General features: G+C 42.5%; 1 protein-coding gene across 2 annotated transcripts in view; it reads left to right on the top strand.

Moving 5' to 3' along the window:
• LOC131232510 (sphingoid long-chain bases kinase 1-like) overlaps positions 1–19,167 on the top strand; it is a 51,232-nt gene extending 32,065 nt beyond the window's left edge. For both annotated transcript variants that reach the window (XM_058228789.1, XM_058228790.1), the window contains exons 5-9: positions 61–98; positions 7,593–7,739; positions 11,894–11,993; positions 15,353–16,299; positions 18,658–19,167. In XM_058228789.1, the coding sequence (XP_058084772.1) occupies positions 61–98; positions 7,593–7,739; positions 11,894–11,993; positions 15,353–16,299; positions 18,658–18,807 (1,382 nt within the window). In that variant the 3' untranslated portion in view covers positions 18,808–19,167. The remainder of the gene's footprint in view (positions 1–60; positions 99–7,592; positions 7,740–11,893; positions 11,994–15,352; positions 16,300–18,657) is intronic.
• The last annotated feature ends 6,536 nt before the right edge of the window (positions 19,168–25,703 follow it).

Below are 25,703 nucleotides of genomic sequence, written 5' to 3'. Positions count from 1 at the left end.
TTACTTTTGCTTTTCCAATGCACCAATTCTTATCTTTGTTTTTCTTTAATTTTCATGCAGGAATTATATGTGTTGGGGGTGATGGAATTGTAAATGAGGTTAGTCATTTGGAAGCCATTTTTGCCTTATTAGTTAAGTTATATTGATTGACTCTTGACTCTATTGTTCCCAGTTATCCTCTTGTGCATTTCTAATTGTCTGTCTCCATTACCATGAATTCTGTTTTATTTCCCCTAAAATTTTGTTAATTAATGCATGCTATTGCTTGCATTGTCTGATAGTCTTTTTGGTGGAAAAAGAACATTAATGCTTAAAAAGGATTTAACAAGAAAATACAATTGAAACCAATGTTAGAATAAATACGGATTAGGATACACCTCATGCTCACCAGTCCCATTTTTCTCTACTCCGGTTCACTAATTAACCAGCTGATGCTATGTTCTGTGTTTGAAGTTTTATGCATTATAGCTATGTGAACTCCTTTCTCTGTGTGTGGAGTATAGCTAAACTTGCAGGCTGTCTGTCTGGATTTCAATTGATGCTCCTATATTTCTCAACAAGTATTTGAATCTGCAGCCAAGGGACAGCATCAACTAATTGCAATTAATTTTATTAATAGTGTTGCATAGCTATACATTTCTATTTTTATTACAACTATCTTTCCTATGTCAGTTCTAGCATGTTGCATTAATGGCCTGTTTGATTTTCCAATTACAACGGTAAATGACTGTAAATGGGTAATGATTATTTACTCTTGTAATTACGTGGTGACATAACTGATCACTTACATTTGACTGCAATGATGATTTTGCTACATTATTTGTTTCACCTAGAAATCACCGTAAAACTTATAGTTTTATAATGTGAAAATGTAATGATTATGATTTACTTTACCTACTTCCTTTTTTTTTTTTGAAAGATGACTAGTATTAAAGAGCAAAAAAATACAGAGGAGGAACGGAATCTGCTGAGGGAGCAAAAAACCATTAATCCTTAAAGGAAAGAAAATCTACATTGATCCCATCCATATGGGAAACCCATTCTGTGATCATGCACTTAATCAGGGAAGACAGAAGGTGGGGAGGTCGTGCTTTGTTTTGAAAGCATCTATTGTTCCTCTCAAGCCAAACGGCCCACCAAGTAGCCAATATTGCCATGCGCCAGACCCGGGTAGATTGTTTTCCTGTTCCTACGCCATGCCACGCCTTAAGGAGAATGTCCACATCTTTAGGAAAGCACCAATAGACCTTGAAACAGAGGAGGATGTCTGCCCAGATGGAATAAGTATATGGACAATGAATTAGAAGATGATTCACCGTTTCTTCTGCAGCAAGGCAACAAATACAAACATTAGGGAGAATTATTCCTCTTTTCTGGAGGTTATCCATTGTGAGAATCCTATTATTTCCGGCCAGCCACCCAAACACCTGTACCTTTGGAAGAATGTCGTATTTCCAGAAAGAATGAGGGCGCTGAGGGGAGGACACACCGCTAGTGTTGGAGAGAAGCTTGAAGAGAGACTTCATGGAGAAGAGAGATGATTTTTCTGCTTTCCAAACGATGGTATCTTCCCGAGACTGAATAGGGTGAATATGATGGATGCATTCCAGGAGGTCCGCTAGATCGATAATTTCCTAGTCCTCTAGGTTTCATCTACTTTGAATATTCCAGATCGTGTCGTTCGCTTCCGTTGAGTAATTGTCAGATATGAAACTGTTTTTCTGCGTTGCAATCCGGAGCGTGGAATCTCCTACCCAAATGTCTGTCCAGAAACAGATAGAGTCTCCCCTTCCCACTTCAAAACCAGTACCCTGCACTACTACTTTCATACGGCAGATACCTTTGCAGATTGAAGAGGCCCTATGTAAAGAAGATTCACTCGTCCACCATCCTCCCGTAGACCTCCCATATTTACCCTTGATAATTTTATTCCACAGGCATTCCTTTTCGATGCCAAGCCTCCATATCCACTTCCCTAAAAGAGCCTGATTCATCTTCAATCTGCGTGCATACCTGCTTCCATTTCATGAGGGGGAATTTCTCTTTCTCTTCCCTTCCTGCTATAGGAATTTACGTCTAAGAACATCTATGGATTTGAGAACAATAGCTGGACATTGAAAAACTAACATGAAATAAGCGGGCAGATTGGATAGAGCTGCTTTGATTAGCGTGAGACGGCCCCCACTGGACAGATATCGAGTTTTCCAACTGGCCAGATGATGATGGAATCTCTGAATGACGCTATCCCATTGATGATTCTTTGGTTTACCAACACACAAAGGGAGGCTGACAAAGGATGTCGGGAACGATCCGGATGAACACCCTAGCAATTCTGCTAGGCTATTGATCTCATGGGGATCCATGTTGATCCCAAAAATTCTGGATTTGTGCGTATTCACCCTGAGGCCTATAGCTGCTTCAAAGCATCTGATCGCAGTCCGCAAGTTAGCCTCATAATCTGCATTTGCTTCAGAAAAAATCAGGATGTCGTCCGCAAATTGAACGTGGGAAAGAGGAGCTTGAATGCCTTTCATTTGAACTCCGCTGAGAATTCCTTCCATCTGACCTTTGTGCAGCATCGCAGAGAGAACCTCACCGATGATCAAAAAAAGGAAAGGGGATAAAGGATCTCCTTGTCTAAGGCCCCACGAACTTTTAAAGAAACCTTTTGGGACTCCATTTAAAAGCACAGAAAAATGGGTCGAACTGATGCATTCTTGAATCCATCTTCTCCATTTTAGACCGAAGTCCATGCGAGTCATCAGATACACAAGGACTTCCCATTCAACATGATCGTATGCCTTCTACATGTCCAGATTACAAAAAATAAATTTCTTCTTTGATCGGTGGCAGGAATCGAGGCATTCGTTTGCAATGAGGGCTCCGTCGATGATCTGTCTGCCTGGGATGAAGGCACATTGATTGGGGGCTATAATCGATCCTATCACTTTCTACAGACGATTGGCTAGCACCTTGGCCAAGATCTTGTACAGGCTTCCAATGAGACTTATAGGTCTGAATTCCCTGAACTCTGATGCTCCTGGGAACTTTGGGATCAAGGCCAAGAAAGTCGCTTCGATGCTTTTCGATAGTCTTCCTCTGGCCTGAAATTCGTTGAAAAACTCCACTTCATCCTTGAGCAAATCCCAGAATACTTGAAAGAAAAGAATAGGGTAGCCATCAGGCCTGGGAGCCTTGTCTCCGCCTAGATCCATGACCGCTTTCATTACTTCATCCATAGTGAAGCTTATTTCCAGGGAGTTAGCTTCCTCAGCACTCAAACTTTGGAGAGGAAGATTATCCAGCCAAGGTCTAGACCAGTCATCTTTTTGCAGCAGGTGTGGAAGAAAGATATAGCTTCATTTGTGATTGTGTCTTTGTCCTCTATCCGATCTCCATTAATAACCATATTGTTGATGCGGTTAAACCTGGCATGCATACTAGCAATGCTGCGAAAGTATCTCGTGTTCCTATCCCCTTCTTTAATCCACTTTGCTTGAGCCTTTTGCTTCCACGACGTTTCTTGTTGTAGGACTTTAGCTGGGAGGGCTTAAATGAGTTGAATTCTTCTTACTAGGCTATCTTTCGACATTGGGAAGGATTCGGCTTGAACATCCATCTTTTGGATCTCCAGCAGGATCGAGTTAGTCTCTTCTTCCGAGCGCCGCCTCTCCATGTTAACCCACTGCTTGATTTTTTCTTTCAACAATTTTAGTTTGGAATGAATTCTGTAGTCCGCAAAGTCTTTTATGTGCAACTCTTTCTACCACTCAGACACCTTCACCTTGAAATCTGCAACATGAAGCCAGGAAATATCAAAACGGAAAGGCTTAGGACCCCAATCTTCCTCCTCAGCAGATAAGATGATGGGCCAGTGGTCAGAAGTAGTCCTAGGAAGGACTGACTGAGAGGAGGAAGGCAGGCGATCCAGCCATTCGGGAGAAACAATAAATCAATCCAAGCCTGGATAGGATGGGGGCGAGCCTTCCGTTCGTCCAGGTGTAACCAGAGCCTATAAGGGGGAGGTCTACCAGACAGTTGTTGTTGATCCAGTCGGAGAAAGCAGTCATGTGGGGTTTGGATTTGGTACCAGACGATTTTTCCGCCGCGAATCTGATGCAATTGAAGTCTCCAGCAAAACAAATAGGCCCACTGAAACTTTGAGTCACAGAGGATAGTTCTTTCCAAAAGTCTTCCCTGCAGCCATTGTTGTTAGGCCCATAGACTGAACAGATGAGGAAATCCGCCGCCATTGCATTGCTTCTCAAGGTAGCTCTGACGGAGTATTTCCCAACAGAGCTGCTTCGGAGAGTCCAGAAAGCTGCCCTCCACGTGATCAAGATGCCCCCAGAGCTGCTCGAAGCACCCTTTTCCACCCAATTTACGTCTGAAGCCTTTCAGATCGATTTCATCAGACAATCATCTGACTTCTTCACTTTGGTTTCCTGAAGGCAGAGAATCTGAGGATTATGTTTGCTGCAGGACTCCTTAATAAGTCTCCTTTTTTGCTTGGAGCCCACCCCCCGAACATTCCACAAAACGATTATCATGATGGAACTCTACCTCCCCGCGAGCCCTCAGCACTAGCTTCGTTCGATGCTATAGATTTGATTCCCGAGTTGATGATTTTCCTCTTCGGTTCCCTGTTTCTGCTTACCCTTGAGGATCGTTTCTGGGGGGTTCTGTTGGGATCCAACAGTCTGCCTCTATTCTCCATGCATTGGAAGAGAGCTAGGAAGTCCTCCGGGCAGTCTCCGAACGATAGCCCGAATAGCCTTCCGAGGTGATTCATCGCATCACGGATCCATTTTTTCCTTTGAATTTTCTTACTCAAGAGTTTCCTCTGCTCGTCCTCTAACTGGGTAACTTGAGGGTTGCCATTTCTGACCTGGAGGGGTTCCGCAATAATAACGTTAGCTCCTGCTGTTTCTTGGAACAAAGAAAGAAGGTTTATTTCCCAGTCATCGAAGGATTGGGAGAGGCGATTTGATTTGATAGTCACTGACGATGTTGAAGATTGCGGGTAGCAGGACGAGTCATCGTCAAACATTGGTTGATCGGATGGGATGTCGAAGGGGATTAGTTGCAGCTGGAGATTCACATCTTCCTGCGAGGCGGGCCCGTTCGATGTGGGACTGCTAAGAACAGTGAGAGCTCCCCCACGGTCTGAGACTGCTGGGGGCGAGGAAGAGAAATGGTCGTGAGAAGTAAGGAGATGGTTCGGTGCAGGGCCAGGATGAGGTGAACGGTTCATATCAAAAGGGGAGGGCTCAGATTGAGTAGTTATCGTTGAAATGAATTCCGAAGTTGTGGCCTCTAGGATGGTATGAGGGTCCGAACATGGTCCTTCCTCGGAACCAGGACGAGATGTTGCTTTGGAGACGTCAGAAGCGTCGATCGGAGTGGGTGGCTGTGAAGTGTCCCTTGGATGCATGCCACGTGGAACAATGGTGGCGTCGACGCCACCATTTCTCTCGAATCGATTAACTTCACCTACACGTGTACCCGCTTCGAGCTGCGAACCGTCTGCATGGATGAGCTGTAAAGCGCCACGTCGCTCACTCGAGACGAGCGCTCTGACCGGGCGTGCGTCTCGAGACCGGGAGGGAGAGGGGAGATCGACACGTGGAACAATATCCTTCTGTCTCTGAGCTGGAGGATTTCGACAAGCACCTACCTCACTGAAATTCTCTGGTGATTCGCGGGAGCACCGAAGAGACATGCCATCATCTTCCCTATGGACAGCGCGATTTCTCACCGAGGGGGCGGGAGGAACTCTACACCGCCAGAGATCTCACTGCGGAAGGGGGGACTTTGCCTCTTCCTTTTGGATCGGAAGGTTGATTGAAATTTCTCCCACGATGATAGAGATGTGGTTGGGAAGAGGCGTACCTTTCCTTCTATTAATGCAAACTCAAATCACTCCCATTTCTACTCCCCGTTTTGTTTTTAGGTCTAATTCCACAAGGGAGCCGAGGCTGGCTGCAACCGCGTGGAAGAACTCTTCATTCCACAGTTCAATGGGAATGCCCCAAACGAGAACCCAGACGTCTTCGGTTCCGAAGGGACTGAAAGAACTCCAGGGTTTCACCTCCTTAACTAGCCCGTCCTTGTGGATCGCCCCTGCCATGAGTAAAGCCTCCAGATTCACCCCTGAATCGCCTTTGACCCACACCTCGTTATAGCCTATAGGACGCAGGCTAAAAGATCCAGCACGGATGCAAGTGCATTCATCAATCCAGTCGTTGATTTGGGATATGGTCGCCTCCTCATGCGCCACAGTCACCACCGTATCTGATAGAGCTACCTTTGCTTTGAGAACCCCCTCCTCACGAACCCGGATGGAGTTAGGAATTTTCACACTTCCGTCAGGTTGTGGTTTCTCCCCCTCGGAGTCAGTTCGGTCAAGTATTGCGGCTGTCGGGGTTTCTGAGACGAGTAAAGGAGGGTATCCCGATAAGGTTGAGGGCTTGGGATATTAGTAACTAGCATCTTTTGTTGGGTTATTGTGTGGCCCTTCTGTGTGTGAGTTTGATTTCTCTCTGGTCCGTATCTTGCTCGCTGCACTAGCATTTTCTCTCCCTGGAAGCTTTGTTCATGTAGCATGGCTACAACACGAGCAAGTTCTGTTTCAAAACTCATTCTGATGAGGGCGAAGCCTCTATATGCTCCTGTCTTCTTGTCCCTGGGCATAATGACATCCATGACTGCCCCTGCTCTTCCAAAAACTCTCTCCAGATTGAGAGGATACCAGCCAGATGGGTATCCCTTTACGAATAGGGTTGGCAGAGAGTCGTATTTGTTCTTCTGCCTTCGGTCCCGGACTTTCCTTTCCACCTGAATCCATTCTTCTGTTTTCTTTCCCCGCTCGAGCTCTCCTATATCCTTCTCGATTAGTTGGTTCCTTTTGCCATGATTGCCCGCACCTTCCTGCGTCAAATATTCTGTTTCCGTCGCCGACACTCTCGCCGTTGCCATGATCGTCGTTTGGGTTTGGCTTTCACATCTTTGTCGTGTGAGCTCCCAAGAAGTGACACGATGTTGAGGATGATTCCTTTGATACCAATCCAATCCTTGTTGATCTGGTTCTCTCTGATAAGCTCTTGCAACTTTACCTACTTCCTTTACAAGTGTGTTTGACTCTCAATTTACGAGTCATAATTCCTGTTTAAACAAATGCCTGAAAATGACAATGATGGCTCGTTTACTTTTCATTTCATAGGAAATTGGAAAACCAAACGGTCCCCAAGCAACACACGCATCAAAAGGTTTCGTATTACCTTGGGCACGAGTATACTGTGAGGCCAGCCTTATAGTGGTGCTAGATTCCGAAAGCATGAGGAAATGGTGGTGCCTTCCTGTTGATGTTAATCTCCATCTCTACATCGTTTATAGCTATTCATCATAGTTACCATTTACTCTTTTTCAATGATGATGTTGATGTTATCTTAGGTTGTTGAATGTAAAAGTGTGAACATGTCTGTACTATTCATCATTTATAACACCTGGAACATGTGGTTTTTTGTTATAAATTACTTTTGTCAGTTCTATTCATTGTGATGATTCTATGTGATGTATATGATTTTGTGTAGGTGCTAAATGGTCTACTTAGTAGAAATGATCAGAAAGAAGCAATTTCAATTCCAATTGGCATAATCCCTGCTGGTTCCGATAATTCTCTTGTTTGGACAGTTCTGGGAGTTAGAGATCCCGTTTCGGCTGCAATAGCTATTGTTAAGGTAACTAAAATTTTCTTATATGGACATGGATGTGATTTCATCTTACTGCTGTTCTTTCATGCCAAGAAGTGTTTGTGCTCTATATCTATCATAAAGTGCAGTGTATCTTTGAACTTGTTTCTTGTTGTTTTTTTTAGCATATAGACTACTGTTTGGTCATCCACTAAGCACTATCATTATTTGTTATGCATTTCACCATGAAGGCAATCATTGTCGGTTTTTTTTTTTTTTTTAACATAAAGAACTGAATTATATGGATATGGTGGACATAATCTTTCAAAAAAAAAAGAAAAGGAAAAAGAATGGATATAGTGCACATTGAAATTGTTTATAAGGGTAGTAACTGGGTAATGAATCATTTTAAGAAGCGAAGGCCTTTCGCATGAGCGGAATCCCTTTTATCCCCCATGTGAGAAGAAAAGAACACACCAAACTTATTAAAGCCAAGGCCTAAAAGAAATACACGTCTGAGAGATAGGCACTGTAATCTCCCTACCTACCCCCACTATCACCTTGAGACCCAACGTGTCATTAGCAGACGGGAGGTTAATGTCTCCTATCGGGTGCGAGGATACTTAAGAAGGCTCTGATTATCACCCTCTCTTTGTTGAGTGCTGCCAATCGAGGGGCTTGAGGGGCCACACATCACCTAGAGAGACTCCATGTCCCGTTGTTTGTAGACATCCAATCCTTGAAAGGAGTAGGCCGGCGGGGACGCACAAATAGGGCTGGTGACAGATTACAGGCGTAACATGAGAATTAATGACTTCAATGTCATCAACATGCCTATTTATGGACAGTTGTCCCACCAGCGATTCTCTGGAGGTTGCAAAATAGGCACACGTCCCAGCTAAAGCCCCACCATTGCACAAATGCCTTTGAACAGGACGTGTGACCCTCCCTCCCACCAAGGTGACAGATTGCCCAGACGCAGTATAAGCAATGCCAAGATGGCAGAGAGGCACCTGTCCCACCCTCAAGAATGGAGGACACATGTTCTTCTCTCTTGCCAAGGGCAACCACGAGACGGAGAGCTTGGCATGACAGTTAAAGGCGCTGACGTCAAATGCATGTAATCTTACAGATAGCTATCCCACGAACATCTCTCCAAGGGGCAGAGAAGATCCACATGTCCCAGAAAGAGGCCCACCATTGCATGAACGTCTTGAGATTGAAGGACACGCGAAGGTCCATGAAAAGATGGAAGAGTGCTCAGAGGTAATAATGGCATGGATAGACTGGCAACGAGACAACAGTCCCACTACAGAATCTTCTCAGGAAGGAAAGTGCTACGCATCCTTGCAAGCCGCCCTCCATCAACACCATTGGTCATCGGAACCATATCCACCGCACACGTAGGCACCTCCAAACTTGGTGCTCTGCGTGTGCATTGATCTGGTGCACCATCGTCTCTTTCCTCCGATCCAACCCTCCCCACCACTGAGCCAGGAGTTGCGCCGTTGATTCCCATGACCTCCAGCCCATTCTTGCAGGACTTCAGCCCAGCATGAGAAATGTGGACAAGGGCTCTATCATCACCAACCATTATCAAGATACAATTTGGTAATGGATTTGTTTGTTTTTTTTTTTTTTTTTTTTTTTTTTTAAATTTTTTAATCATGAAGATTCTGGCAGCCCAAAGGTTCTCACAATGGGAAGTGGCTGGATTGATGGTTAGTACTTCCCCCGAGCATGAACTGACCACCATGAACTCATTGTCGAACCCCAGTTGCAGCTCTCTCAACTCCACCTAGATATTCTTTCCCAAACACTGACTGATCAGACCATTTGGCTATGGATGAGATCGGACCCTCCTGGAAAAGATGACTAGGGAGAATGATTCTTTCTATGTTCTCCGTCTGATGCAAGGAGACCGAAATCTCCGAATCCCTGAGTTGCCTTAAGATGCTAACAGATTCACCCAGGCCACAATTTTAGATCGAGCCAGATACTCAGGTCTTCAACAGACAAATCCTGCTTTAGAGATGCCACAAAGCCCCCATTGAAGAGCATTCCAAGCATTGTTGTTGACCTGAGGTAGGATCTGTACTATGGGACCGAAGGGTGACAACTCCTTCCAAACCCAACTTCCTCCATATAGAACAACCCCCCCCCCCCCCCCCCCGGTGCACACTCCCACCATCTCTCTATAGATCTAAGGTCGATCTTTGAATCTCCCTCCCCCCTCCCCGAAGCCTTCGATGGATTCCTTCTTCCCATGACCCACTCAAATTCTTACTTTGATTCCTCTTACTCCTCTTCGTGCACTTTCTCCGTACCAAAGTGTGCCTTTTGGACCCTCAGTTTTCTGTTGGTGATTCTTACGCCATTTAGACCATTGACTGCCCACAAAAGGTCTTTGGGATAGCTCATATGCATGACTGCAAATCCTCTAATGATGGACCTCCAACCGTCCTGAAGCGGCTGAAGACCCTGGAGAAATGAAGATTCATTCAGTCCTCAAGGGAAGTTGTCAACATAGGCGGTGGGGAGGATTTGCAGGGAGGAACCCAACCCACCTTTCTTTGAGTTAGCATGCTTCTTCTTCTTTCCTTTCCCCACAGTTATCCATTCCTCTGGATCACCCTCTTTGCTATCCTCAGCATCGATCTTCGATTTTTCTCCAACCTTCCCTTTGCTTCTGGATCTATGATCCCCTCGAGCAGGTGATAAAGACCCCTAGATGGAAAGCAAGCTTCCATCTCTTCTTCATGAGAGACACCAATCACTGCTGGAATCCTTCACGACTGACCTTTTGCCGTTTACCCATCCGGATGGCCTCCTACGATGACTCTCTACCAGCTCCTATCTCTGCTCCAACCTTGACTTTGCTCACAATCTCCCATCTCCTGAGCTTTCGACCTCATTTCCCTCTATGTAATGTGTTTGGGGGTGCATTAGAATGGGGAGTATGAGAGTTGGTTTAGTTTTGTGGGTTTCTTCAGACTTTTATTTATTTATTATTATTTTTTTAGAGCATCGAAGCGGATGTGAATTGGGCATTGGGTGTGAGCCTGAACAACTATTTGTTGCATAGCTGATTGGATTTCTTGACACCCTTTTACTCAAATCCTCTGTATTGGTTATACGTTAATGTATTTCAACCATTGTGTTTTCTTGTTTGGGAGGTTTTGAGATTTTGGGCTTTCGAATAGATGTCTGATCGACTATTGGGTTTTCTTGTTTGGAGGGTTTCAACTATTGGCTTTATTGTTTTTTGTTATAATGTACTTGCATGCATGTACTGTGAAAATCATGAACTCATTAATTTAAGTAAAAAAATAGAATGAGTCAGTCTTATCATGTTACAAATTTGTCCATAATTTTTGGTAAGTAGAGGATAGAGATTCGTATCACAGTTAGGGTAATCCATGTTTGTATTAGCATCCATATCTGGGTACCATAAGTTCCAAGAACTTCAATCTGTCAAAGTCATTTTGCCTTATTTTCAGTCCATTGATACTGCAAGCTTTGTAGTTCTAGTCAGACACTAACACTGCTCTTGAAAGCCATTGCTCAAATCACGTTTCCAGCAAATTATTTTGATGCCACTCTGCATTAAAAATGCAAGTCATTTGAAAAATGGATGGAAAGCAGATGTTGTGATTGTGGCAAACTGGTATGATTCACTCTAAATTCTGTCCTAGCAAGTCTTTAGTTCTAAATCATGTATGCCTAGAGTGCATGTCTTGTGGAAGGGTATTGTCTTTTCCTTGTTCAAGTGTCAGAGTTAGTTTTTGAAGGATCCAAGTATCATAGGTCCAAAGATATATGTTCTGGAGTTGCATTGCCTGTAGTAGAACAAAGCAACATGACCCTTCACATTGGTTTTACCATGTACTGGTTTAGCAAGTAGAAACAATTTTCTTTAATTTGAAAATAAAGGTACGAGTGTTATGAAATCTTTAGAGTATGTTTTCCTATATTCTATTTTTAAACCAGGTAATGCATTTTATAGTTTGATTCTGCTTATGAACATCTTTTTTTAATGATATAATTTAATTCAGCAATGTTTTTTAGGCTTCAGTATGACATTTAGTTTATTGTTTCACACTCCTAATTTGAAGTCTTTTCATGTAGCTGATGATGAGACCATATGGTTGCTATGATGTTGTATAATTGTCTAATGTCTATGGTGTGTTTGTTGGGTACAGGGGGGCCTTACAGCAACAGATGTTTTGGCTGTAGAGTGGATCCAGACTGGTGGTATTCACTTTGGGTTGACAGTATCATATTTTGGTTTTGTTAGTGATGGTAAATTTTCATACCTGGCATTATCTGTTTCTTAATGACCTTTTCTTAATTATTATTCTTCTGTGTTGTGCTTCAATTACAGAATTATGTGCTATTGGATTTCTAATATTTATCATGTATGGTTTGATACATTCAGGTATTAATATCTACATGTATTATATTTAACTGGGCAATGTTTTTTTTTTGAAAGATGACTGAAATTTTATTAAAAAAAGAAAAGAAAAGGAAACAACTACAAATACAAGAGATGCCAAGAAGGTGACCCACATCTCTACCCTAGGAACAACAAAGTACAATCCTTCAAATTTGGGGCACAAGAAGCCCCATTCGATAATCATCTTCCTGGCCTGAAGGGAGATGTTTTCCACTGGCTTGCTCAAACTGTTGAAACATCTTGCGTTCCTTTCTTCCCAATTTGCCCACCATATAGCAAGAATCGCCATTCTCCAAAGCCCGGATCTTGCTTTACCTAAGCGAACCCCAATCCAAGAGGCCAAGTAGCGGTCTAATGAGTCAGGGGCAACCCACATCACCTTGAATCGGTTCAACATATCAGCTGACAGCTCATGTAGGAAAGGGCAATACACAGAGATGATCCATTGTATCCTCATCCATCATACACATGATACACAGAGATGATCCATAGGGCGGGTTTTTTTTTTTTTTTTCAATTTCCACTTGATGTTGACATGTAGGTGTGTTTGAAACACTACTATGCTAAAACCAAGAAAAGAAGACCTTTTCCACTAAAATCTGTGGGGCTCACTGTTATGTATGTGTCTGATCCACACCGTCCATTTGTTTTACCTGCTTATTTTAGGGCTTGAGCTAAAAAATGAGACAGATCCAAAGCTCAAGTGGACCACACCACAAGAAACAGGGGGAATTGAATGCTTACCATTCAATTCTTCTTGGGGGCCAGGGAAGTTTTGGATCAAGTTGATATTTTTGTTTACCCTTTGTCCATGTTTGTGTGACTGCATGAACAGGTTGGATGACAGGTGCACATCCCTGTGGGCCCTAGGCTCATTTCAACTTTCAATGGTAGTAGGCATTCAATTTCTCCTGTTTCCTGTGGTGGGGTCCTCTCGAGCTTTGGATCTGCCTCATTTTTGGGCTCATGCCCTAAAATGAGCAGGCAAAACAGATGGACAGTGTGGATCAGATCCATACATAACAGTGGCCCCACAGAATTTACTGGCACATTTTTGGTCTGTTTTCAATGTATTTACACCACGGTTTTCGAGGCATAATTACACTAATTTCCTCTTTTCCAATCAGGTGTAAGAAGTAATAATTACTCATTTACAGTGTAAATTGAAAAACAAACAGGCCCTAAGAGAAAATGCACAGCCAGACTGTGCTTAGCTTAGAGGAAGGCAGATATGATGACCCTGCTTCCGGAAATGGGCTTGTTAATGATCCAAGCATGGGCATGTTTTTCTGATTTTGGCATTCAGGTGATCAGTGTTTGCAACATTGGCCCAACTTAAATCTTTTTCTATCAAGCCAACTTAATGCAACTGTGCGGTCACACCGATTGGGCCTGATGATCTCACCCTCTGATGATATTATGTGTTTCGTTTCATTGGAAGGCTTCCAGTACTGAACCTTAAAAGTACCCCAAGTTCACAAATTGAAGTTTAGGATTTTTATTTTATATATATATATTTTTTAATTTCTGGTTTTCTTCTTTCACAGTTCATTCCATTAGTTATTTCTTACTAAGTTGAACATTACTCAAATATCGGGTTTCATATAGATGTTTATGTTGGGTCCTTGCTCTTGCCCCTGTGGTAGACTCACAAGAGTTTCAACACCAAGTCAGGGGTTTGAGTACACATAGGTGGTGAAATCCCACTACGGCATGAGTGTGCGTGTGAAAAAAAAAGAGTAGATGTTTTATGTTGGATGTTGTTTGGATCATGGCACTATAAAGTTACCTTTACATAAAGGAAAAGGTCACCCCTTTCACATTATATGGGGGTGAATTGGTCAGCTATGAAAAGAAAAAGGCTGTATTGGCATCATTAAGAGGCTGATATGGCTGTTACAGGCAAAGATGGCCATAAAGGGCCTATTATTAAATTTATTGTTTTCAAAATTTCTCCCATTTTCTACTTCGTCATTTCAACTATGAAGGAAGCTTAAAAGATAAATTTAAACTAGCTCTAGGTTCAAGGATCAAAACACAAAATTTGAGTAGGGTTCCATGAATTGAAGCGGAGTGGTCATTTTAGGAAATATCGAAGGGGTAAGTCATTATTTGTTTTTCATTTTTTCATCCAGTTTTGATTTTATTTATATGTAATGAGCCCTAATCCACCAATCATGCATGATCTGTGTTTGATTAAGGTCTATTTGGTCAATTTTCAGCTGGTCAAGCTGACACTGAGCATTCTTGGCGTCCAAGACCAAAAAGATTCATATTTGGGATCATCCCCCTTTTTTTATATTAAATTTCACAAACTCACACGCACAAATTTCACACACAGAGAGAGAGAGAGAGAGAGAGAGAGAGAGAGAGAGAGAGAGAGAGAGAGAGAGATCTGCATGTATACTTTTGTACTTTCCTTCACTTGGCAGTAAAAATGATTTTATACTGTATTAACAGCTTTGTTGTTGCATTTTACTGTATCAAGATTGTAATTCTGCTCATGTCCTTATTCAGAAGAATTCTAATGAAGCAGATGGCAATGGTTTTATTCTTTTTCATTCTTGAGTCATATTCTAGAATGGATTTGGAAAATGTCATTTTCTTGATGCTTGAGGGGAGTTTTGGGTTCTGTGGAGGTTCGTTTGCATTCTGGACGTTGTGGGTTTTTGTAGAAGAGTTCTCCTTCTTTTAGACAACATTGTGTGGCCAACAAAACTGTTGATTGTCCCTTTTAAGAGCGCTTTGCATTTGTGTCCATTTTAAACATAATATAATCTATCAAAACAAATGTATCCTACAGGGATAGAGGTGTGCATATGCACAATTGATAGTGCAAATATGGCATACACAAGTATGTAATCATCATCATGGCCTTTCCCAGGCTATTTTTTATACAAGAGTATAGAATAGCCGATTTATTTGCTTTCTGTGCTTGTCTATGCTATTCTTTATTTGTTGAGTCATTGGTTGTCGCAGTTGTTTATCTGAGTATGTATTAGGCCATTAGCATGCAATATGACATAGGTTTAGAAGGTCAAGGTAAGATGATTTATAATTATTCACAGAAACTACTATAAACTGACCAGGATCCTTTTCTGTATTGAAGCATAGATATGTATATGCATTTGAAGCATTACTGTCTTCTTGGATTCTTACTGGATCTTTTTAAGAAATATCAGAAGTGTTATTTATTCTTTTGCAGTGCTGGAGCTTTCCGAGAAATATCAGAAGCGTTTCGGTCCTCTTCGATATTTTGTGGCTGGTTTTTTCAAATTCTTATGCTTGCCCAAGTATAGCTTTGAAGTGGAATATCTTCCTGTGGAAAAGGCAGCATCAGACCCTGAAGGAAAGGGTCTGAAGGATCATGGAATCACTGAGATGTCAGACCTTTATCTGGACATTATGAGGAGATCAAACAATGATGGTATCCCGAGGGCATCGAGCTTATCAAGCATTGACTCAATCATGACCCCTAGCAGAATGTCTGGAGATTTAGACACAACTGGCAGCACACATGCTAGCACTGAGCCATCTGAGTATGTTCGTGGTCTCGATCCTAAGACGAAACGCCTATCCTCTGGGAGAAGCAATGCAGTGGCAGAGCCGGAAGAAGTTATTCATCCTCAACTGCCTCTCTCAGCCACCCCCAACTGGCCGAGGACCAGATCAAGGTCGAGGACAGATAAAGGTTGGACTGGCTTGACAGCTACAAATGACTCCAGATGTTCTTGGGGAAACACAGCAATGAATGACAAAGAGGATATTTCATCAACAATGTCCGATCCAGGTCCGATATGGGATGCTGAACCCAAGTGGGATACTGAGCCTCACTGGGGCGATGAGAATCCCATTGAGCTGCCAGGGCCACCACCGAATGATGCAGAAGATGTGGGTGTAATGAAGGAGGTTGCTCCAAAGTATGAAGAGAAATGGATTACCCGGAAAGGACAGTTTCTTGGTGTCTTGGTATGCAACCATTCATGCAAGACTGTTCAGAGTGCTCAGGTGGTTGCACCAAAAGCTGAGCATGATGACAACACTTTGGACTTGTTGCTGGTTCATGGAAGTGGACGGATGAGATTATTAAGATTTTTCTTGCGCCTGCAGTTAGGTCGACACCTTTCTCTGCCCTATGTTGAATATGTCAAGGTACAGCTGCAACAACTTTTTACTTTTCTTTGAGCCCTTCTAAGGAACATGCACCAGGAGGGTCAGGAATTTGCTTTGCAGAACATGCGCTATCTTGTAACATAGGTACAAGATCAGGGCTGTTCATCATGTCTGTGAATGTGCCCTGGCACATATTGGTCCGCTTATCGTGTGGGCTGTTCAAGCATGATAAAAAGCGACAGTTATTATAAGTTGATTAATGGTCCATGTCAAATGAACATGTGTTACGCAACTGATGAGTGGAACAGCCTTTTTTGTGCCAGAGCATTTTTTCAGTGCGGCCAGCATGATGAATGGCCCCGATCTTGCAACAGTTATATTGTTCTTGCTTCTCATAAAAAACTGTTTGTACAAATTTTTTGCTTTTCATTTTTTGAAATTTGGATTGTTGATTCCAGGCCCTTCAAATTTTTTAGGATATCATGGGACATTCCTTTGTGCATTTGTTCTTTACATAGTGTAAATGTAAGCATGGTTAAATGACTAGGCGATTCAGACTGACTTGTTTAATGTCTAGTTGAGTCGCTAGTTACGCGAGTTGGGGGTGATGGGACTTGGTGTTCGAACCGGATTCGGTCCAAGTGAGCCCAAGTCAACTCGGATGAGTCGTAGTCGCATGGAACTTGTCCAGTGATTGAAATATTGGTATCAATGCATACATCGGATCCTTGGGATACCTAAACATTCAGGTATCGCATGGGAAATATTGCATGTATTGCAGAATGTGTCGCTGGTTTTTGGGAAACATAGGGAAGTTGATCGAATTTTTCAATGGAACTTCAGGGGATGTTTAAAAAAAATATTATACACTTGGAACTCAAAAGATCACAAAAAACCAAGTACACAATAAGTTTCCTTTGTATAGGTTCTTAAACTATGAGCTGTCTAATAGAAGTGATGCAATTATATTCAAAATGAGTTCATAACATTTATAAATCATGCAAGACAACTAAGTAAACATGGACAATACATTCAAAGTTTTTTTTTTCTCTTCAAAAAAAGTTGTAAAAATGTATTTATACAATGCATGTATTACAAAAAAAAAAAAAAATGTTTCCAAATTATTTTTGTTATTTTTCTATAAAAATTAAATTTGTTTTTGAAAATAAATAAAAGAGTCGCTGATATTAAGATCAGCATACACATTAATATACAAAAATATATTAGGAACGAATTTTGGTTGGTCGGAATAATTTTAAGAAAAATTAATTAATTAATTAATTTCAATATTTTTTAATTATCTTTTTTCAAAAATTTAAAAATTCCATCGATCTATAGATCAGCCTACAAACATCATCACATGATTTTTCTACACTTTAACTGCAAGTTAAATTGGTGAAATCAGGGGAATTTTGGATTTTCACCAAATTCCTACATTTTCCTATAATCGAAAACCGGATGTAAAAGTCCATGATTAAGCATGCAAAATATGTGAAATCATGGATCAATAACTTGGTTTCACCGATTCTAAACCATTTAAATTAGAAAAAGATACTTTAAATAATTTTTAAAAAAAACTCATCGATTGGGTTTTGGCTTGTTGCTGCTCTCCAATCTTGATTTCCCCACCCAAATTCTGTCTCCTCAAAACAGCTCACAAGGACTAGTAGAAATACTTGTAGGAATGTAATACCCAACCCCCTCCCCAACACAATAGAAAATTGATTTTTTAAAATCCTTTTTTCTTGATTTTTTTTTTCTTTTCTCAGAAAGGGGTACTATTCTGTCAGTATCATTGAATATTGACACATATTGCAGGTATCAATGATATTCTAGAGCTAGAAACTGCGACATATCAAAAGATTGCGACCGGGGAGTTTGATAACTACCCACTGATTTTGTATCGCCGGAGTGTGATATTGATAGTATCGGCTGATACTATCAATACTTAAATCACTAGACAAGTCCTACAACTATGAATATTAGAGATCTTGGAAAGGGAAATTTGTTTCACAGCCAACAGTATGACCCATATCTTTTGAAGAAATAAAACAAGCCAGAACCACGCCTTCTGAAATCTAGTCCTTTTATGGACATCCTCAAGGGGATGCGCCTGAAACTAGGAGGATTTATTTGAACCTGCTTTTCATCATAATAGATGAAGATTATCATCAAATCTTGAAAAATGATAAAAAAATGCTTGTGCCCGTCCTGTCAGCTCTGTTTAGGTATGTGTAAACATGCGATCATAAGCTTGTCTTACTTGCTTTCCCCCTCCGCATTAGATGTCTTCAGATTCATCCTTCAGCAGACGTGTCCATGCCCACCTGAAGCATGCATTTTGACCATCCAAAACATGCATTCCTGCTGAAATTTCCATTGGTGGTGGTGATGCAGGTAAAGTCAGTGAAAATTAAGCCCGATAAAAGCATTCACAAGGGGTGCGGCATCGATGGAGAACTCCTCACTGTCAATGGGCAAGTAACATGTCATTTGCTTCCCGAGCAGTGCAGACTAATCGGTCGCTCTGCCAGAGATCGTGTATAGACATTATGCAGCCCCAAAGTTCTCCGTGCTTCTCTTCTGTGGTGCTCTGTTTTCACTTCTAACAACCGACTAAGCTGTGGTAGTGGAATACTCAGAGCACCAGCATTTCGAAACCTGTCAACCCCCCTTTTGTTTTTGAGGTCCCTGTAAATTTATGCGATCCCGCATCATCTTGAGTGATTCTTTTTTTTCTTTTTCTTGTTGTTTGTCGCAATCTGCCCTGATTTGTAGTGAGATTTCTGGGATTTTTTTGGAATTGTTTTGTTAGATTACAATTTGTATTGTAAAGCATTCTGTTGGTATTTGATGTCATCTCTCATGTATTCTTTGTATTATTTACTCGTAGAATTTGTTCTGGCATGGGTTCTCATTCGTTGTTGTCAGTGAAGATTAGTAAAATCTAAAAGGAAGTATATTAAAATGCGATTAAAATGATGAAGAATGCCAACTCCAGTGTGTGTACATACATGCCCTTGGGTCGATCAGCTGGTTTAAAGTATAATCCAAAACTGGTACAAAATCACCCCATGCCCAACCTGATCGTCAGGCCGTGTTGGCTGAAACAGCATGCTGCAGGCTGATATTGCCCCTAAACGGTAGTGAACGGTACAATACCTGATACACCAAACCTTGATCCGCATAGAGCAGTAACATGAGCTCGGTAAGGGCATCAGCCTTAGAACTGCAGTGTCGAAAGAGCTCGTGGGCATCTTTTCACCTCCTGCTGTGGAATTAACAAAAGTTTGAAATGACGAGAAGAGCTTTACTTGACAAATAAATGACAAAAGGGTTTGCAAGGTAAAAATCCTGTTGGCTGGATACCTTATCAGCCGTGTTGAAATATGGTTAGTTGTTTGAAAGACACCTTTGTATGGAAGCTAAAATCCAAACCAACCAGTTAATGACCACCAATTTTAACGGATTTCGGCATCCTGGATTTGTTCATTCGCTCCATGAACTTTGGATGGATAACATACATTTGTAGGTAGCCATCATGATTTCACATGAAGATCGTAAACGGATTGGCTACTCCCCCTGACACCAGCTCCGTGGCTGGTGGTCGGTGCTCTGTGGGCCCCACCATGATGTATGTGTTTCATCCATTCCGTTCATCCATTTTTACAGATCATTTTATTGCTTGATCCCAAAAATGAGAGGGATATATATCGCAGGTGGACCACACCACATGGAACCAATAGTGATTGGATATCAACCATTAAAATCCTCCTAAGGCCCACTATACTGTTTATTTGACATCCAATCTGTTGATTAGGTCATACAGGCCCAGATGAAGAGAAAAAACAAATATCAGCTTGATCCAAAACTTTTATGGCCCCCAAAATGTTTTTAATGGTCTACCCTCATTCAACACTGTTTCCTGTAATGTGGTCCACTTGAGATTTGGATATACCTCATTTTTTGACTCATACCGTAAAATGATCTGTAAAAACAGATGGATGGAATGGATGAAAAACATACATCATGGTGGGGCCCACATAGCACAGACCAGCAGCCATTGGCTGGTGTTAGGGGGAGTAGCCAATCCGTTCCCATGAAGATCCCACCTTGTAAGTGCCGCCACGCGATGGGGCCCTGATCTGGATTGTACGGTTTGATATGCGTATGCCGTATGGAGGGTAGATTACTTGCTATCGTTGAATGGTATCAATGAAACACCCACCTCACAATCTTCTATCTGGGCAGTTGCTGGGACACGGTGAATCCACACAGTCCGGCCCACCAGATTAGCAGTCGGGATTGCTGACTCGTAGGTCTCACCCGTGGAAACTTACGGCATTTGGATCATATATTCCCCTCTTTTGAAGTTCTGTTCGCAAGCGCCAATAGGATTCGGTGATGGAGCAAGGAATAATATATATGTATCAACATTCAGATGAATCCTGAACTAGAGGAGCTGCAGAGGTGATTGGGACCATTGATTTTCCGGACCATCAGGCGAATGGGCGTAAACGATGAATGGGCAATCCAGACTAGAGCTGTACACGAACTGATTCAGCTCAATTAACTTGCTTGACTTGGATCGGAAAAGCTCGACTAGGCTCGAAACTGGGTTTAGGCAGAGTCGAGCTGATTTTTTGAGCTCGGTCCATGGCGTGCAATGCACGGCTGAAAAAGCTTATACAGAAAAATAGGGAAGAGGTGTGCGTGGTGTGGTGTACCACACACCACCGACACCAAGTTCCGTGGCCCCACCATGATGAATGTGTTATATCCAAACCGTCTGTCCATTTGATGAGATAATATTAGATCCCGAGCCTAAAAATAAGATAGATCGGGTCAAGTAGACCATATCACATGGAGAAAGCAGTGGCAACAATGATTTATACTATTGAAACCTTCCCAGGATCTACCATGATATTTCTTTGCCATCCAACATGTTCATAAAGTTAAACAGACCTAGATAAGGAGAAAAAACAGATATCGGATTACTCTAAAACTTCTGTGACCCGGAGAAGTTTTCAATGGTAGACGTTCAATCCCCACCCCTTTCTATGGTGTGGTCCACTGGAGCTTTGAATCTATCTCATTTTTTAACTCAAGCTTTAAAACTATCTTGCCAAATGGCCGGACAATTTGGATATAACACATAACGGTAGGGCTCACGCAACTTGTCAACGTCAACAGACCATCCACATTTGATGGGCAAAACTCCCAACACCCTCAATGGTCAGGATTAGGTCTGTACACGCTCTCAATGGTCAGGATTAGATCTGTACATGAGTTCAACCGAGTCAGCATGGCTAAGCTTGGCTCGGCTGGATTTGGTCAGCAGCGCGGGTCATCTATATATATATATATATATATATATATATATATATAAAACATTAATTAAAATTTAAAATTGAGTTGTCATGTACCGTGGCAAACGGCGCACAAATGGGTTAGGGAGGGAGGGATAGTGCCAGCTTGACTTTTAGTTGTTTGGGAGGGGATTGGAGGGGGTTTCAAATCCAGGGGGTTTCTAATCCCCTCTTTGAGAGGGTTTGCAATCTACGATGAGAGCTTGGATTACACAAAATCATTTCAATAGTTGCAAATGTAACATTTGTGTCACTGTACACTATTATTTTATTGGGCACATGACCCACTAATGATGATTAACACTGTTTAAATATTGTCCATATAAATCAGCACCGTCCAAACATTGTCCATATTAATCAATGATTAAAAATAGTTGGTTAGTCACTTAGACATGATCCTGTGCTTGCGGTCCATCCAAGGCCTGAAATTTCATCATTTTCAGGCAAAGCATGTATTTCAATGGGCTTATTACAACCATAATGTCAAAAATGATATATCTTACTAATTAGAGATATTAAAGTTGATTTAGTAATTAAATTCAAACCCCTGTAAAAATATACCATGCATAGATTTTTTTGGATTAAAGTTGATTCACACTCCTAGGTGCCAAATGCACGGGAAGGATTGCAAATCTAGGGGGTTTCCAATCCTGCGGGTTTCGAATCCATGCTTTGGTTGGCCGGATCCCATGGGATTAGGAGGGATGGGATGGATTTCAAGGAAATAATGGTGGTGTCAGTAGATTGCTTTAAGATCCATGAGATTGCTAAATTTCGGGACAAGTTCATCGAGGTTGTTAGGTATGCCGGCCATATCCCGGGATTTTACCTTCCAATATCTTCCAATCCGTCCAACCAAATACACCCCAAGCACTATTGGGGAAAAAATAGAACAAGTCCAAAAACTCAGTTATGGAATGGACCAACCCTATTGACACTGCCCGGGAATCCGAGACAATAAGCCCGACCAAGGCAGGTAAGCAAAGACCCTGAAAGAGAGACTTAGCTCGGATTGCAGGTAATAAACCCCGACTAAGACTTATAAGGTCATGAGCCACAAGGCTAAGCATATAAGATGTATAAAGTTGACTCGGCAAGCGAGGAGCAACATCCAAAGAGGCCGATTAAAGCCCAAAGCTTATAAGCCACTCGACCGACTATAAAACCGACTCAAATTAGGTTGGTTACATCATCGGCTATCGGATTAATAAAGGACATCGATTGTAGATCAATTCCATTTCACCCGACAAATGGCGAGCAACTTGATCCTTAAAGCTGGCCGAGACTAACTCATCACTAGAGTCGGTCATGACTGAGTCGAGTAAGGAAAAGATGGTGTAAATGAAAACGCTGTCCCGAAAATCTCGTAAAAGGATCCCCGATCCCGAAGGTCTCGGGATCGGATGGAGATAAAAAACGGATCAAAATCAAATCTCCAGGATATTAGGAAAAGAATCCCTGCACGACGGGGCCCTCCCATTCCTATAAATATAGGAAATCTCCAAGATGAAAGGTACGTTCTGATTTTTGAATAGACCCATATCCTATCCCGACTTAAGCATCGGAGGGTCCCGGCTCTAATCAGGGTTTCCTTTGTCTTCTTCTTGTGCGAGTACTCAAAGGTCTAAAAAGGATAGACCAAATTTGCATAATAGATTGGCGCCGTCTGTGGGATACGATATGAAAAGTCATTTTTCAGGCTCTATTACGAAGCTTCAAACAAGTTTTAATGGCAAAGACTAGGAGAACTGCCAAAACGAGCCTCGATGAGGTCGCTATCACCGGGCCTCCGACACTTGAAGGTTCGGCCGGATACGAACGGAGCCCAAGGGGCTCAACCGACCCGATAACCGACAAGGTTTTGCGGCCCGTCCGAGCAACCTCCGTTTCGACCAAGCACAATCAACGGAACCGGGGAAACGGTCGGTTAGATAAGGAAGTCCAAGAGCTCAGGACCGATCTGAACTACATGAAGCAGATGCTGGAGTAGATCCATTACCAACAAGTTCCACCTCAATATAGTGGTCGGGTGAATGCTCCGCGACAATTCGCTAACCCTCAGCCTGTCGCTCCGCAACCAATCCCTCAGCACCAGGGTCCTCCAGAACCTACACTCGCTCATTCCGTGACCGCCCGCTGCTAGCCTCCGATCTATGACATGAAATAAATCGGAGAAGGCGCGGCAGGCCTCCGGTTGAGGGGACGACAGATAGTGATGAACCCTGGAAAGCCGACCTCCAGGACTTCAGGAGGAAAGTGTGAGAAGAGATCGTGGACATGAAGCAAGGTCGTGATATACATCAAATAAGGCCTGAGACAAAAGCATCCCCGTTCGTGGAAGAGATAATGCAAGCTTGGCTACCGGAACGGTTCCGTCTTCCGCAGATTACACCTTTCTGGAAAAACCGATCCAACCGAGCACATTAAATCCTTTCGGACATATATGGAGTTGCACGATGCCTCGACGTTGTAATGTGTCGGGCTTTCTCCCTCACTTTGGCCGACGTAGCTCGACTTTGGTTCAACTAGCTGAAACTAAAGTCCATTAGCTCATTCGCAGAGCTCATTGATGCCTTCCTCACCAATTTCATTGGTGGTAAGAAAATTTTGAAGCCACCTGCACACCTGAACAATATAGTTCAAAAAGAGAGAGAGCTGTTGAAAGATTATATCAAACACTTCAACTTCGAGTCACTCCAAGTCCGGAAACATTCAGACGAAACAACACTCAACTCAATCATGCAAGGCGTAAGAGACAAGCCGTTTCTGGCCTCCTTGGATAAAAACCCGCCAACTACTTTGACAGAATTCATGGCTTGATCGGATAAATATGCGGATACCGAAGAAACTTGGATCTTGCGCGAGGCCGCTCAGAACGCAAAAACCTCATTCAAAGAGTCAGCAAGAAAGGAAGTTAACTCGGCTGGTGGTAAGAAGCGAAAGGAGGATCGGTCCCGCGACGATCGTAAGACGAATAAGCAGCCCAATAACAAGTTTCCAACTTATACTTTGCTCAATAAGTCACAAGAGCAAGTCTTTATGGAGATAAAAAGGAAAGGTCTTTCAAGATTTGGGGGCCTTTTTTCTTGTCAAAGACAAGTACTGTCATTATCATCACGATCACGGGCACAATACGAGTGATTGTTACCATTTGAAGTAAGAAATCGAGAGGCTCATCCGAGAAGGCCATCTCAAAGAGCACGTTGAAAGAACCGGGATGACGGAAGAACTTTTGGAGACAACCGACCTATGGAGGAAATCCAAATCATTGTCGGTAGTCCTCGAGGCGAGGGTGACTTAAACAATGCTCGGAAGAATCATGCCAGGAACATCAATTGACCTGAATCTGAAATCCTGATTGTAGCTGGGCCTTTAAAAGAAAAGAAAAGAGAGAAGTACTGCATATCGTTCACTGATGAAAACGCTCGGGGCATTCATCACCTGCATGATGATGCATTGGTCACCCTCATTATAGCGAACCGCAAGGTATTCCGCATTCTTGTTGATACAGGGTCATCCGCAGACGTATTATTCACTCAAGCGTTCGATAAAATGGGTGTCGAACGATCGGCGATACGGCCAGTTCACACCCCATTAATCGAATTCTCTAGTAGAAGAATAATAAGTCATCTCATTGCCACTCACTGGAAACTCTCCACATCAGGCGATAGTGATGTCTGATAGTCGACCAACCATCAGTCTATAACGCTATAATCGGCCGACCCTCTCTGTGCCTTCTACAAGCTGTGGTATCAACTTATCATCTCTCCATGAAATTTCTGACCGACTCGGGAGTGGGAGTCGTCAAAGGTGACCAACAGGACGCGGCGCTGCTATGCGACGACCGTAAAAGCTCTAGCCAAGGTAACCACGATCGAATCATTGGACCCTCGGGTCGAGACCCACAAGCGAGGATAACCGGTACAAGACCTTATCTTAATACCTTTGGTCGAGACAGATGAGTCTAAAACAATTCGGATTGGCTCGGTACCCTGAGAGACAAACTAATATCCCTACTCCGACGATACGCCGATGTATTTGCATGGAGCCATGAAGATATGCCTGGGATTGATC

Source organism: Magnolia sinica, chromosome 18 (genome assembly GCF_029962835.1).
Source record: "Magnolia sinica isolate HGM2019 chromosome 18, MsV1, whole genome shotgun sequence".
NCBI lineage: Eukaryota > Viridiplantae > Streptophyta > Magnoliopsida > Magnoliales > Magnoliaceae > Magnolia > Magnolia sinica.
The sequence above is the reverse complement of the archived record's forward strand: the minus strand, read 5'-3'. Positions and strand labels throughout refer to the sequence as shown.